Here is a 16574-nt window from a genome sequence, read left to right as displayed (position 1 = left end):
TAATCAGTAAAAGACCTGGTATCGACCCCCGGCCTCAGAAACCCACAGCCCAGAGCTCTCCTCCTCCTCCTCCTCCTCCTTACCTTCCAGAAACGAGTCCATGCTGCCTGTGCTGTCTGCGCTGTCTGCGCTGTCTGAGCTGTCTGCGCTGTCTGCTCTGTCTGCTCTGTCTGCTCTGTCTGCGGGAGCGCAGCTCTCAGAGGCTTCAACAGCAGAATGTCCCCGAGCCTGTAGCGCCAGTCCAGCCGTGACATCAGCCGGCGGGGCAGGCATGGTGGCTGCTGGGGGCCAGAGGAGGAGGGGTAACTGGCTCTGCTCAGGTTCGAGTGGACCTGTTCTTGACTTTTACACGATGATATATTTATATATTTATATATGTTTATATATATTTATATATGTTTATATATGTTTATATATATTTATATATGTTTATATATGTTTATATATATTTATATATATTTATATATGTTTATATATATTTATATATGTTTATATATGTTTATATATATTTATATATATTTATATATGTTTATATATATTTATATATATTTATATATGTTTATATATATTTATATATGTTTATATATGTTTATATATATTTATATATGTTATATATGTTTATATATTTACTTCTAATTAAACACGTTCAGCTCCAGTTCTGCTGGATTTCACTGTTTTTTTAGCTTTAGCATTTTATTTTAGACCAGAAATAAAAGTCCTCCCAGCATTTGAGACGTTACATTACATTAATAAAGTCTACAGAGTTTACACACATTAAAACAACATATTAATTCACATGCAAGATTTATTATTTTAATATATATTTATTTTAATATATATTTTAATCAATCATCATTTCAAAGCTCAACCAACCAGTAATATGGCAGATTCCTGAGGTCAATTTTTATATATATATTATATTTTTATATATATAACACTATAACACTTAAGAAATGCAAATAATGCTGGATTAATATTCAACTTAATAAATTAATTAAATTAAATATAATAAATATTTAATACTTACTTTAGCTTGAGAATTTAATTTTACACTAAAATTAAGAGTCCTCTCATTTAAAACCATTTACTGTTACTTACTGTACTGATTAATACAATCATTTTTACATTAAAACAACATATTTCTTTATATGCAAGATGCAAGATTTATTATTTTAATATCAATCATAATGTCAAGCCACCACCAGTAAAATGGCAGATTCCTGAGGTAAATTTTTATATAAAAAAATAACACTTCAGAATTGCTATAATGCTGGATTAATATTCAACTTATACTTATACTTACAACTTATATAAAATAATTCAATATAATAAAATTGTTTTGCTATTAATAATGCTTGATGTATATTTAGACAATTTATACACAATATATGAACTAATATATGATAACTAAAATATATACTAATATATATATATTTGTATATATTTTCATTATCATATATATACTAATATATATATTAGTATATATTTTAGTTATCATATATTAGTTCATATATTGTGTATAAATTGTCTAAATATACATCAAGCATTATTAATAGCAAAACAATTATGTAATTAGTATTATTATTTAAATAAATCAATATTTTAATAACATCTAATTATTATTTTTTGTAAAATAATTTAAGGTTTTCTGGGTCACAAAAAATGAACCCCCAATGTATTGTTTTAAGTCCTGACAGGCGTCACTGTTACCAGATAATCCATGTTATTCACTTTGCCCACTTTCTACATTCACTCACCGGCCACTTTATCAGAAACACCTCTGTTAAAGGTGCACAGCCTTCTATCTTGTTCCTCACTCTCAGTTTCTGACCACAGTGGCTTTGCTGAAATAGCATCTGTGAGACCTTGACCAGTAGAGTGTGTATTTTCAGAGACTGACCCACTGAAGAAGGGCTAGAGGGTGGCTGGAGTGACCCATACTGTCCATTAAGAGAGGGGCTGCAGTGTCTAACTGTACACCAGCAATGTGGAACTACAAGGGATGGGTTTCTAATAAAGTGGCCATTTGGGATTTAACCTGAAGTCAACAGTGTGTATTGTAAGGTTAGGTGTGAAGACGGGGGGCATTTGTGCTCTTAGGTGGACTTAGGACATTACTCCATGACCTTCCCATGGTGTAGCTGATGCAGATGGTAGATGGTGTATCTGTGTCTGTATCTGAATGGTGGAAGATTTCTCCACATGTGGATAGGCCTGGTCTGGTGTGATGTTTCATGGTGGATCAATTCCTAGAACTGAAGTCCTTCACCACATCATATACCTTTATATTATATTATATTATTATATATTATATTACACAGAAGGAGACATATTTGAATTGAAGGCCCAGTTTCATGCAGCTCTTTTCCCACCGCAGGAAAATGCATTACGCCCTTAATGCAAACTAGCAGCACCAACATTAAATCTGTAGGTTCTCTCTCTCTCTCTCTCTCTCTCTCTCAGTCTCTCTCTCTCTCTCTCTCTCTCTCTCTCTCTCTCTCTCTCTCTCTCTCTGGGTTGTTAGGCATTTGCATTGTTGTGCATGTGTAATGAATCTCTGCTTTTCTCTCGCTCCTGCCGGAGAATGCAGTTTCAGTTAGAGGTCTCGCACCTGCTGGACCTGTCCACCCTGTAAGACTAAACGCTGGCAGGGCTTCCTGCTGGAAATTCAGCTTTAGGCTACGAGGAAGCCACTTATCACCTTAGGCTAACAATGAACGGAGCAGATTTACCTGCCAGGCGAGAACACGTAACTGGGCCGCACCGACAGGATGATCGAGATCCAGACATTTTTTCTTAATAAAGCCTAACCAGGCGTGTTCTCATGTAGCTTCTGGTTCTGGATGACTCCTCCAGGTTGTATGTGGTGGAACTAGTATCTTCTGGGTCCTAATGTAGAGTAATCTGCTTGTTCACACCCTGACCAAGCCGGTGCTCTAACGTAGGCAGTGGTGGCTCAGCGGTTAGAGCTCCGGGCTATTGATGACAGGGTTGTGGGTTCGATACCCGGGCCCTTCACCCTCTCTGCTCCCAGGGTGTTGGAGTTGGCTGCCCAACCTCCATCTTCTCCTTCAGCATTTCATCTGAAAGCAAGGGCTCTACTATGCTGGGAAGGCTTTGCACTAGATGTTGAAACCCTCCTGGATGTGATTTGATTGCATTCAGCCACCAGTGGGGCTCCAACACACCAGAGAATGCAGTTCCACTGCTGCACAGCAGGGCTTTATACCATATGCCTGCCTCATGCCTGTGTCAGCAATGGGTGCACCTTACAGTTGGCCGAATTCACTTTATCATATTTACACACATCGTCACGGTCATGCAGAAACCTTGTATCTCCAAAATTGGAACTTTTACAAGTTTCCATGGAAGTCTACGCAAAAAAGATTTTACATCCAGGTCATTGGGGAGCATTTCTATTGGTTTGTTCAAAATAAAATTGACAAAAGTGATATACAAGGTTTTTTTGTGGGACAGCGACAACATAGGGGGCACATTATTATCACATGGCTGTAAACTTGCACAAGTAGCAATGTGTCGTATTTATTATAAGGGGTCCAATAAAGATTTTAACACCACTGTCGTAAATAAAACAAATACAAACCATGCTTTGAGCGCCACCTCCCCTTTTAAACTGTACACATGCATTTCTGGACAAGCTGAGAGAAGCTCCAGAAGCTTGATCTGAAGGTGGAGCAGTATGTGGGCTGAGGTGGTGGAGTAATACTACAGGATTATACACTAATATGACTCTATGGGTTCTGCAGCGTTACACAGTTCTGGAGAGAGGTTCTCCTCCTGCAGCTCCACCACCAAACCTCCATATAGTGCAGTAGCAGCAGCAGCGTTCCGGCCTGGAGTGGGAATGACGGAGACGCCGTTCTCCCCCTGTTCCCCCTGTTGTGGTATCGGTGCTCTCTATTGCCGATACGATACTGTGTGTAAGTGCCAGTATCGGAGCCGATACCGATACAGTAACGGTATCGGTGCAACACTAATGATATGTATGTATGTATGCACTCCTCCTCCTCCCTCCTTTCCCTCCAACTGTTCCATGGTACCGCCTGACCTGGCACTCCACTACCCCCCTGCCCCCCTGACCTGCTCTGGGGCCTTGCATTGACTCATCCTCGCCTCACTGCAGGCCTCTGCTTCTCACTGTTTACCTGCAGGACTGCAATCATCATCATCTCACTCACATTTTTTTGTCATCTTGTTTGGCTTGATGCCACATTTACCTTTTTATTTTTCTTAATTCAGTTTAGTTTTATTTAAACTCGTTGTTTTTATTCCTGTGTTGATTTTTATTATTGTGATCCGGTGTCGACCTGAGGAGGACGGGTTCCCCTTTTGAGTCTTGGTTCCTCTCAAGGTTTCTCAGAGGGAGTTTCTCCTTGCCACCACTGTTGCCACGGGCTTGCTCAGAAGAGGCTCGGACCCGGATCTCTGTAAAGCTCTGTGACGACATATAATATATTTGATTATAACAACAAACCGACCTCAGCTGCACTGATGACACACTGATGAGCAAGTCTGTTTCGGGGAAGGAATCACTTTTATTCACATATATATTTTTTTTTTACTTCACATGTTGATCTAAAACATATCCCCCCACCCCACCCCACACCTTCCCCCCTGAGGGATTGTCCTGTAAGACCAAGGTTAATGTAAGTGTTAGTACATTACCACACTTTTAAGGCATAAGCACAAGACATGTACAGTCATCATCATATTTAAAAACGGTAATACTTTCATAGGCTTACCAGATACATCAGAAGTCAAATCAATCAGGTACAGGTCGCTCACAAAGACACACAAGCTTCATTTGATTAGAAACAAATTATATATGGAAGTGAATTACCCCCTTAAAAAGAATCATATAACTTAAAAAAAAATAAAAGTAATAATAAATTCAAGGTTACCCTTTATTATTATTATTATTCGCTCATGACTGCATGACTTCTTATGATGTGCAAAAAGTCTGTGATGAAATCTGTAATGACAGCAGTGCCATCGTGTGGTTGTTTTGTGGTAGTGCAGCATCTGTGCCAGGCTTTGGCCCAGACTGCTAGACGTAATACTGAAAACCCTGTCTGCACCCCCTTTCCCTGTCTGACTTTTCAAATCTGTGTCTAGAAGATGAACTCTACATATCTTACAATTTCACCGTCAATCATCTGACCTGTTTGCCTCATCATTACCGACCAAGTGTGTGTGTGTGTGTGTTTGTGTGTCCTGAGAGGCTCAGAGGTCAAAAGGTCACAGTCGGAGAACTGAGAGCCGCTAAGATCCATCCATGGCAGGAAGAGAAAGCCTCTCAGATTTTCTCCACGTAATTCCCTGGGAATAAACCCTCTTTCCCACGCAGCCTGCCCTTCCACCAGCCAGACGGATCTACAGGGAAACAAACCAAAAACATGACGATGCAGAATCTCACATTCAGGCAGTTGTTGGGTTTATTTTGGGGCCTTTGTCAAAAATCTTTGATGTAAGACAGTATAAAAGGAGGCTAAGCAGAACAATTCTAATCTAATCTAATCTAAAATTGAGTTTAATTTCATAACGTAATGATTAATTAACTGTTTGGGCTTGTTCAGAGCGCCATCTGCTGTCCTCAGTGCGCCCTTAACAAACATTACAGCCCAGTCGGCTGCAGCAGCAGCAGTGTGGACGTTCTCAGAAGGTAAATAAAGGAGCTGAGGTTCTGCAGTGTGGAGCTATTTTACAGTGGAACCTGAAAACAGACCATAATATCTGACCCTTTATAAAACTCTCACTGAAACGCTCTGTTTTACCAGCGGGAGAACCGCAGAACCGGCGCTCGCCTTTCTCTGTTCTTAAACCAGCACTGAAGAACCCGTTTAGAACCGAGACGAGGAGGCTAACGCTAATGCTAACACACACACAAACACACACACACAGCACATTCACCCACTATAAACCAGTTATTACACACCAGTAGACCAACAACCACCACAGATACCAGTCCAGAGTGTGTACCACTACACACACTCTCTCTCACACACAGGAAGTGATCAGACTGCAGTGTTGTAAAGGAGCTGGGAGCTGATTGGTCAGGGAGGAGATCAGACTGGATTATCAGATATTAAACACTATAAAACAGTGATTTTAAGAAAAGTCTGACTAAACTAAATCAGTCAGTCCAGAAAGTCTGATTATAGAATCTGATCCTGAAAATAAAGGATTTACTGATCAGATTAATCAGCAGCTCGTCTGATCTCAACTGTGGAGCTGGATTATTATTTATACACACACAGATCAGATCAGATTGGATACTCATCTTAAAGAGACTCAGATTCGATGGGGGGCACTATAACTTGATGAGGACATCCACACTACCAGAGCATGTGACCCTATTTTAATAATTATAATTACTGTAACATTTCATTAAGGCTATTGTCTTTAAAATGAGCTAAATATTTAGTATTTTTGTCTATTAGATGATTATGTTTGACAGTAGATGATGTGCTAGACACAAAAGACACAATAACTTATTATTTCATGAAAAATGGACCAAAATTGTTTCACAAAATATTTTACATTACACTGATTTCCATTTAAAGCAGGGGGTGTTTTTGCTTCTCCTGTAAAGTTACTAATTCAGGGCTATGTGGCTTTGACTTGACGATAATGATATATACGGCTGCACCGATACCACTTCTTCTTTTCCGATACTGATACCAACTCTGACTTAACTACTCGATACTCGTCTCTAAATCCTGATATTTATAGAGTTCCACTTTCTATAGGCTGTACTTTTTTATATTTGATCCTAAATCAGATCTAATAAGCTTGATAGAGCAGCATTTATCTGCACTTTTGAAACATTTCCGAGCTGAAATAATAAAAAAAATGGCCACAATGCAGAAACAGGAGCAGGTAGGGAAGCAGAATCTGGCTCAGCTTCACCAAACAGCTTTTAACTGCTGTTTAATCCACATTTCAGAGCCGTGAGAAAAAAATACGCCAGTTTAGAGACAAACAGAGCAGCAGGTTCACCTTCAGGTTCACGTCTCTACTAGTTACTAAAGCTACTAAACTTCAGTGTTTCCTTTAAACAAGCTGCTGAAACTCAACTCAACTCAACCAACAATAAACACTACATGCAGACAGAAAGTGCTGAGAGTGCATTAAACGTCTGTTTATGACAATAACTATTTATGATTTTACTGGTTGTTTAAATGTTTGGTTTTATAATAAAATACGCAAATAAAAATGTAATGTAATAAAATGTAAAAAAAAAATGTAGGGCATCAGTAAAGCTTCATGGTATTGGTGCTCTCTATTGCCGATACGATACTGTGTGTAAGTGCCAGTATCGGAGCCGATACCGATACAGTAACGGTATTGGTACAACACTAATGATATGTATGTAAATATGTATATTTTTAAAACTCATATAATCATTATTAAGCATCTTATGAATGTTGTCAATAAATTATATATATATATATATATATATATATATATATATATATATATATATATATATATATATATATATATTACTACCTGCAATGTGACATATATATATATATATATATATATATATATATGTATATATATATATAATATGTCACATATACACCAGTAGAGAGCACCGATACCATGAAGCTTACTGATGCCCTACATATTTTTTTATTACATAGAACATTTTTATTTGCGTATTTTATTATACAACGAAACATTTAAACAATGGTATATGGTAACGGTATTGGTGCAACACTAATGATATGTATGTAAATATGTATATTTTTAAATCTCATATAACCATTATTAAGCATGTTATGAATGTTGTCAATAAATTATATATATTACTTCCTGCAATGTGACATTATATATATATATATACAGTCATGCCCAAAAGTATTCATACCCCTGTCAAAGTTTGACTTAAATTTACTTTTATTTAACCAGAAGTTATATTTTTGCCTGGAAACGACACAGGCATCTCCCAGGAGATAACACGATGATGTACAAGAGGCATCATTGTGGGAAAAAGTATTTCTCAGCTTTTATACACATTTGAACAAAAAGTGGCATGTCCAAAATTATTCATACCCTTTGAAAACTGTCACAGTATATGGGAAAATCCAAAGTTCTATACCATTCCAAATAGTCCAAGCTGTTTTAAAGCATCCTAATTACCCTGATTCATTGGGAACAGCTGTTTTAATCAACTCAACAGGAGAAAAACAGCAGCTCTCTGCAGTTGGTTTGTGGACAGTCATGGCTAAGACAAAGGAGCTCACTAAGGACCTGCGGCTGTGCATTGTGGCCGCTCACAAGTCAGGAAAGGGCTATAAAGCCATATCAACATGTTTTCAAGTTCCAGTGGCTACAGTGCAAAGTATTATTAAAAAATACAAGAAGTTCCGCACTGTGGAAAATCTCAGAAGATGTGGTCGGAAGCCAAAAGTGACACCTGTGCTGGCCAGGAGAATAGTGAGAGAGGTGAAGAAAAATCCAAGGATCACCACCAAGGCCATCCTGGTGAATCTGGACTCTGCTGGTGGCGACATCTCAAGGCAGACAGTTCAACGGACACTGCACACTGCTGGGTTCCACGGACGCAGGCCAAGGAGGACACCACTTCTCCAGAAAAGGCACACAAAAGCCCGCTTGACCTTTGCAAATGCTCATCTGGACAAAGAAGAAGACTTCTGGTGTTCTGTTTTATGGTCAGATGAAACAAAAATTGAATTGTTTGGCCACAATGATGTGTGCACCATTTGGCGTAAAAAAGGAGAAGCCTTCAACCCTAAGAACACCATCCCCACTGTCAAACATGGTGGTGGGAACCTAATGTTTTGGGGGTGTTTTTCAGCCAATGGACCAGGGAACTTGATCGCAGTAAATGGCACCATGAAAAAAGAGCAATACATCAAGATTCTCAACAACAACATCAGGCAGTCTGCAGAGAAACTTGGCCTTGGGAACCGGTGGACATTTCAGCACGACAACGACCCAAAACACACAGCCAAAGTGGTGAAGAAATGGTTAGCAGACAAAAACATTAATGTTTTGCAGTGGCCCAGCCAGAGTCCTGACTTGAATCCAATTGAGAATCTGTGGAGGGAGCTAAAGATCAGGGTGATGGCAAGGAGACCCTCGAACCTCAAAGAGTTGGAGCTCATCACTAAAGATGAATGGGCAAAAATACCAGTGGAGACATGCAAAAAGCTGGTCAGCAATTACAGGAAGCGTTTGATTGCTGTAATAGCCAATGAAGGCTTTTCTATTAATTATTGAGAAGGGTATGAATAATTTTGGACATGCCACTTTTTGTTCAAATGTGTATAAAAGCTGAGAAATATTTTTTCCCACAATGATGCCTCTTGTACATCATCGTGTTATCTCCTGGGAGATGCCTGTGTCATTTCCAGGCAATAATATAATTTCTGGTTAAATAAAAGTAAATTTAAGTCAAACTTTGACAGGGGTATGAATACTTTCGGGCATGACTGTATATATATATATATGTGTATATTATAAATACGCCAATAGAGAGCACCATTACCATGAAGCTCACTGATGGCCGACCTTTTATTTTTTTACAAAGAACATTTTTTTGTGTATTTTATTGTAAAACCAAACATTTAAACAACCAGTAAAATACAGTAAAATCATAAATAGTTATTATCATAAACAGACGTTTAATGAACTCTCACCTCGTTCTGTCTCCTTGTGGTGTTTCTTTGTTGGTTGATATATATATGTATATATATATATATATATATATATATATATATATATATATATATATATATATATATATATAGCCAGTGTGGCTGCAGGTTTGCCAGCTAATGTACAGGCTTTAGTGACGGCATGTATAGACTATAAACCATGCGTCCCAGTCCAGTTCTTCACCTGTGAATCCATTACTCACCTTCCTTAATCAGATCGATGACCTCATTGACCTCGAAACTGAGCTCATCTACGTCCTGACCCATGTACTGATACAGCGCCCGGCAGCGAGGGCCCTGGGAGCGGGGCTGAGCTTTGGGCCGACTGCTGGGAGCCGGCGGGGGGCGCTGGCTGATGCTCCTCTTCCTCTGCATTCTTTAAAGAGAAATAGCAGATGTGTGTAAATGACCAAGTGCTGGAGTCAGGCAAAGGCACACTAGCCTACCGCCAACAGCAATGCGTACTCACTGGCCACTTTATTGGAAACCCATTCTCTCTGGTAGCTCCACCGTACAGACACTTACTTTATTGTATGAACTCATTATTATTAACCATTAAGAACCCAACAGATGGTCTATAGTCTATTATATTACTTATAAGATTTGTATACTATACTATATGGACAAAAGTATTAGGACACCTACACATCACACCTACAAGATTAATATAGAGCTGGTCCCCCTTTGCTTTAAGCTCTACCAGCAGCAGCAGGTCTGGAGCTCTGCTGCAGTTACTGAGTCAGTTGGAGGCTTTTCTGCACTCTGCTCTGAGCTCAGCACTCGGCCCTGACCCCGCTCTGTAACTTTACGTGGTCTGACAGACACTCGGTGGCTGAGCTGCTCTCTGTGAGCTGTTCCTCCTAAACTCTTCCACTGTTCAATAATAACACCACTCACAGCTGATGGAGGAAGATCTAGGAGGGAGGAAATTATAAAATTTCACCAGCTGACTTGTTGTTGTTGTTGGTGCAGCGGTGTCTCCTATTACATACAGAACCACGCTGGAGTTCAGTGAGCTCTTCAGAACCTCCCGTTCTTTCACTGATGTGTGTAAGAAAGGCAGACTGCAGGGCTAGGGGCTTGATTTTATACACCTGTGGCAACGGGACTGAATCAAACACCTGAATTCACTGATTAAGAGATGTGTCTGAATACTTTTGTCCCTATATGTTTCTATAGGATAAGTAACAATGCATACAAAGTCGCACATTATAAAATCGATATATAAAGAAACTGCTGTTTGTATATGATGTGTGTATGCTGTGTACCGCTCACCCTGACATGCCCTGTTCAGGTACGTTGAGGAAGTCCAGGTTAGTTTGCTGTGTTTGGGATGTGGGTCCCCCCCTCCGGCCCTTTTGCGAGCCCAGCTTAGGGAGGGCGGCGCTGGGCGGCCGGGTTCGCTTGTCTGGCGTTGAGTACGTCTGCTCATGCGGGCGAGTGGATCCACGTGGGAACTGGGCCGCGCCGTTCTGGTAACCTTGTTTAATAAATAATGGCTCAGTTAATCAGTGCTTATGGAGATATTTTGGGTTCCCCCAACCCCAAACGTAATCCCCCCAATCAGCCAAGACATGTTGACCATTTGGAGAACTACAGACGATCAAAAGGACACAAACCTTTAAATTGATGGTTCTTTACAGAAATAGTCATTGGTGAGGACCCTCTTTTCCTTTTTCCCCTAAATGATGTCATTTCCAATTCCCACCCACTAGACTGGGTGCTACCAGTGCTGGGAGGCTGAAAGCCAGTATGAGCTTCCTGCTAGTCGCATAAAGCTCCTCCACATCGTGTGAAATTCCCGCTATAGCAGCGCCACTGGAGCTAAACACGCTTGGAGGAGATCACTAACTGCCAGTTCTGTTACACCAGCTAACAGTCAGTGATGGGGGAGAGGGAGGGCCATCCCACCAGTTAGGGTTCTTTAGGTATGTGTGTGTGTGTGTGTGTGACCTTAATAAACAATAAGAGCAGGGAAAGCAGCAGCTGAGAGGGTAAATGTACCATACCTCTGTTGGGGGGCTGCCTTCTGCCTCCCTGAGTGGGCTCAGCACTCTTTCTGGTTGGTTCTGGAGGCAGGGAGAGCATATCAATGAATCTGATGAATCAGTGTAACATACCTTTCAGTGTAAAAACATGATTTAAGGAATTTTTAATGGTCAATTCATCATAAAATTCTGGTACAATTTAAAGAACAACTGCCAGATTCACACATTCATTATGTCAATAATAAAAAAACAGCAAAAATGGAGATACAAGGTTTTGGAATGACAATTATTATATGATATATATATATATATATCTATATATATGGTCACTGTAACTCTCAAAGGCATTTCCATGAACTCCATTCTAATCTAAATCAATCCAACGCTGCCGGGTCACTCACTGGACGTCTTCGGCAGTCCGTCTCCTACAGAGATGTTCAGAGTTTTCCCGGCAGGTTTGACTTGGGCGATGTCTCCCTGTCCCCTCTGGAACATCAGCATGCGCGTCCCGCCCCCACCCCAGCCCTCCTTCTTCAGACGGAACTCCAGCCTGTATGAAGGACACATTGATATTCAGGTGTTTCTAATAAAGTGGCCAGTATGTGGAAGTATAAAATAGGTGTTTCCAATAAAGTGTCCGGAAAGCACAAGGTAGGTGTTTCTAATAAAGTGGTCAGAAAGCACAAGGTAGGTGTTTCTGATAAAGTGGCCAGTGAGTGGAAGCATAAGGTAGGTGTTTCTGATAAAGTGGCCAGTGAGTGGAAGCATAAGGTAGGTGTTTCTGATAAAGTGGCCAGTGAGTGGAAGTATAAGGTAGGTGTTTCCAATAAAGTGGCCAGTGACTGGAAGTACAGAGTAGGTGTTTCTAATAAAGTGACCAGAAAGCACAAGGTAGGTGTTTCTAATAAAGTGGCCAGTGAGTAGAAGGACAGGGTTGGTGTTTCTAATAAAGTGGCCAGTGAGTGGAAGTATAAAGTAGGTGTTTCTAATAAAGTGGCCAGTGACTGGAAGTATAAAGCAGGTGTTTCTAATAAAGTGGCCAGTGAGTGGAAGTAGAAGGTAAGGGTTTCTAATAAAGTGGCCAGTGACTGGAAGTACAAAGTAGGTGTTTCTAATAAAGTGGCCAGTGAGTGGAAGTATAAAGCAGGTGTTTCTAATAAAGTGGCCAGTGAGTGGATGTATAAGGTAGGTATTTCTAATAATGTGGCTTCTCTTTGTCTGTATCACCTGTCATTGAAGGCCAGGCAGAGCTTGCTCTTGGTCTGCTCTTCGTAGCGCTTACACAGCAGGCTCAGGAATTCCGTCTTGAACATGGACTCCAGCAGGCTGTCATACTGAGCCTCATGCAGGATGAAGAAGTCGTCTTGCCTCGTGCTAGAGCGAGAGGGGAGAGAGAGGGGGAGATGGACATGGCTTAGTCTGATGGTCTTTAGTACTGCACATTATTCAGATACCTACACCAATTAAATACAAGATCTCAACACAGTCCTGTCTTTCAGTTAACTTACTTTTAGGACCAGCTGTGTTTATATAACATACGCTACATGTCCAAAAGTTTGTGGACACCTGTTTATCCACTGTTTTCTCTGAGATTGAGGGTACCAATAGGGAGTCTGCCCCCATTTGCTGCAGGAACAGCCGGAATAGAAACGAGGTTGGAGCACCACCATCCATCATTCCAGAGAACACAGTTCTTCCACTGCTCCACAGCTCAATAACACTGGGGGGCTTTATACTGCTATAACCCACGCCTGGCATTAGACAGCATGGTGCCAACAGGTTCATGTTGATCTGCCCCAGAGAGGCCTATTATATTGTCAGTGCTTCTGTACATGGAGTAGACGAGCTTTGTGGGGCATTTGGACTCTCCAATATTCTACAATAGGATATATATATATAAAAGCAGGTGTCCAAATACTTTTGTCCATACAGTCAACGAACATCTCAAATCCTCAAGAAATGCATCGTATGGTGGATTTAAGGTATTTTACTAAATGTACTAATTAAAAGGCCTATCTGGACCCTTTATTTGGACCTACAGTGTGTACTGCACTGGACCAGAAAAGACATACGCATTTTAATCTAGTACATTTCCTGTAGGGTTCTAATTCGTACCGTTCTTAATGACTCTCAGTGTGACTCTTGTGCATGCAAACTTCAGTACCAAACCACTGGTGAGCTGGAAGCTAGCGTGCAGCGCTGCAGATCATTTAACCAAGTTCCTGTTTTGTTAATGATATTTCCACGCAGTGCAGAACTTCTCACACACTTACACTGCCTGCAAGCCCACCGAGACATAGAGGGTGCCGCTGTGGCCTGGTACTGGTGGTGGTGGTGTAACGAAATGAGTCAGCTTGTCATATTAGTACAGGAAGTGCCTAACCTCAGCGAGACTGAACGTACACTCCCGATGTCCAGCTTTCTCTTCAGCACTTCTTTGATCTGGCCCTTTTCGGGACCCTTCTTTACCTTCTCTCGACCGATCAGGTAGATGCCCTTTGGAGTCAGGATCAGATCCCTCTTGATCGACTGGAAGAAGAGAGAAGGGCTTGGTTAGCGGCATGTTGTGCCGAAGTCTTACTCATGTAAATGAGATCATTACAGACGTTTGGAGAAGACCTTAAAGTACCTTAAACCTGCGGTCATACTTGGTCACAGAGTCAGCGAAGTCGACCCGTTCTCTCTTGGCCAGGAACTGCCGCAGTTCAGGCCTTTCCTCCATTCCCAGATAATCACCAACGAAGTTCCTGTTAATGCTGTTTCTGCGCCGCTCCTTAGAGTTGTAGAGAATGTCCGAAGCTGGAAGCAGAAAAAAAACATCAATCTACACCCACTGGCCACTTTATTAGAAACACCTGGGTTATTCTCATAACCGTGACCAATACTGGGAACTTGCGATTGATGCCTCCTGTTGAAGAAAAATCTGAATTATTTAATAAAACAAAAGAATAAAAAGGGTAAGATTGAAGTTCGCCAGGACTTATGAACGATGTGCTCTGGACAGATGAATGGACAGTTTCCTCCTCGCTCACCTCCCATGAACTGGTTTGGTCACTTTCTCACTGTCATTCAGCTGTGCCAACGAGAGCTACCTGCTACCCTGATGACATTTTAGGGTTGCTGGAGACTTCTTTACCCATTAGAGACCCTTGTGGTTTTTGCTCTTAGGCTGAACTTGCTAGGACGGCCTGTTCTGGCCATGTTGGTCAGTTGTTGCACTTGTAAATGACTTAGTGGACAGTAGAGCGGTTTTGGGTTTTGGGTTAGATGTTTAGTCTGGTCTGCTCTTGATGGTTGAAGTGAGGGATGAAGAAGCTTCTTTCTGAAGGCCTCTTTGAGAGAGCTCTTTGGATCTGGCCATGATGGTGATCTTCTTCACCACCACTCACTTCAACCATCAATCAAGATCAGACCAGACTAAACGTCTGAGGTTTAAATAAGACTCCAGATTCCTCCAGACTCCTCCTCTCCAACCATGTTCTGATCATCTGCTGCTGATGTGCTGCATTGGATTGTGCATTGTGTCACTGCTTAGAGCAAAAGTAGGGGTTTCTGATAAATTGGCCTGTGATTATGATTACACAGTTGAGTTGGCTTCCCCCTTAACTGTAAAGATGGTGATGCTGCTAATAACACATTGAAGGCCCCCCTTAAGCATTTTACCAGGAGGGGTGGAGCAGTGGAGGAACTGTGTTCTCTGGAATGATGGTGGTGGTGGTGCTCCATCCAGTACTTTTGGGATGAGTTGGGAAATTGGGGATGAGGCGGGGTGGGCGGGATCATCATCATCCAACATCCTGACCTTATTAATGCAAAATCTAGTAGAAATTCTTCTCTGGACAGTAGAGACAGTTACTCCAACAAAAAGCAGGATAACCTTTTTTTTCCCAATAAGCAGGTGTCCCAATACTTTTGTCCATATCACCGCTTTGAGTGAAAGTAGGGGTTTCTGATAAAGTGGCCTGTGATTACAATTACACAGTTGAGTTGGCTTCCCCCTTAACTGTAAAGATGCTGATGTTGCTAATAACACATTGAAGGCCCCCCTTAAGCATTTTACCAGGAGGGGTCCTGACTCTTCAGTCAACACAAGTGACTCAACTCACGAAGCGCTGGGTAACGAGTTGAATCAGTCCCACCAGCGCTGAACTGTGGTGAACTGAGACCACCCAAAGCTGCACCTCTGCAGTATGCAAATTAGATTCCTCCTGAGAAAGGATTTGCAGAGCGTGGTCTCGTCTGTTATTAGCCATGTCCTTTACCGATGCTCTTAAATACAGTCTCAGTTCACTGATGCTCTCGCTAATGCACAAATCAGCCCTCTTACCCTCTTCTCTCATCTGCTCGTACTTCCGTCTGGCGATGTACTTCCTCCAGGCTTTCTGGATGGTTCTAGCAAATGTGTCGAACTTCCTCTCCCTCATCTCCTCCAGCAGGAACAGCTGCACACAGAAACACAGCGGCTGAAAACAGCAGGGAACGTGTGGTAGTGAGATGAGAGTACGCTATGTGTCCAAATGTTTGTGGACACCCCTTCTAATGAATGCATTCAGCTACTTTAAGTCGCACCCATTGCTGACACAGATGTGCAAATGCACACACACACACACACACAGCTTGTCTAGTCCTTGTAGAAAAGCACCGCCAATACAATAGGACTCTCTGGAGCAGATAAACATGATGAACCTATTGGCTGGCACCATGCTGCCTAATGCCAGGCGTGGGCTAGAGGGGTATATAAAGTCCCCCAGCATTGAGGAGCTGTGGAGCAGTGGAAGAACTGTGTTCTCTGGAATTATGGTGGTGGTGGAGCTCCATCCAGTACGTTGGGAAGTTGGGGATGAGTTGTGGTGAGTGGGATCATCATCCAACATCC

General features: G+C 41.4%; 3 protein-coding genes across 3 annotated transcripts in view; 1 reads left to right on the top strand and 2 right to left on the bottom strand.

Moving 5' to 3' along the window:
• Window positions 1-273, bottom strand: part of acer1 (alkaline ceramidase 1) — a 9876-nt gene extending 9603 nt beyond the window's left edge. The window contains exon 1 of the mRNA XM_072681203.1: window positions 84-273. Within this exon, the coding sequence (XP_072537304.1) occupies window positions 84-273 (190 nt within the window). The remainder of the gene's footprint in view (window positions 1-83) is intronic.
• mknk2b (MAPK interacting serine/threonine kinase 2b) overlaps window positions 1-16574 on the top strand; it is a 318007-nt gene that overhangs the window by 83845 nt on the left and 217588 nt on the right. The window lies entirely within an intron of this gene.
• Window positions 4627-16574, bottom strand: part of myo1f (myosin IF) — a 45736-nt gene continuing 33788 nt past the window's right edge. The window contains exons 20-28 of the mRNA XM_072681334.1: window positions 16026-16140; window positions 14328-14497; window positions 14082-14227; window positions 12926-13072; window positions 12100-12248; window positions 11720-11779; window positions 10986-11190; window positions 9914-10086; window positions 4627-5394 (exon numbers count right to left, since the gene is read on the bottom strand). Of these exons, the coding sequence (XP_072537435.1) occupies window positions 5318-5394; window positions 9914-10086; window positions 10986-11190; window positions 11720-11779; window positions 12100-12248; window positions 12926-13072; window positions 14082-14227; window positions 14328-14497; window positions 16026-16140 (1242 nt within the window). The 3' untranslated portion in view covers window positions 4627-5317. The remainder of the gene's footprint in view (window positions 5395-9913; window positions 10087-10985; window positions 11191-11719; window positions 11780-12099; window positions 12249-12925; window positions 13073-14081; window positions 14228-14327; window positions 14498-16025; window positions 16141-16574) is intronic.

Source organism: Salminus brasiliensis, chromosome 6 (genome assembly GCF_030463535.1).
Source record: "Salminus brasiliensis chromosome 6, fSalBra1.hap2, whole genome shotgun sequence".
Lineage (NCBI taxonomy): Eukaryota > Metazoa > Chordata > Actinopteri > Characiformes > Bryconidae > Salminus > Salminus brasiliensis.
This window is presented reverse-complemented; position numbering and strand designations above follow the sequence as displayed.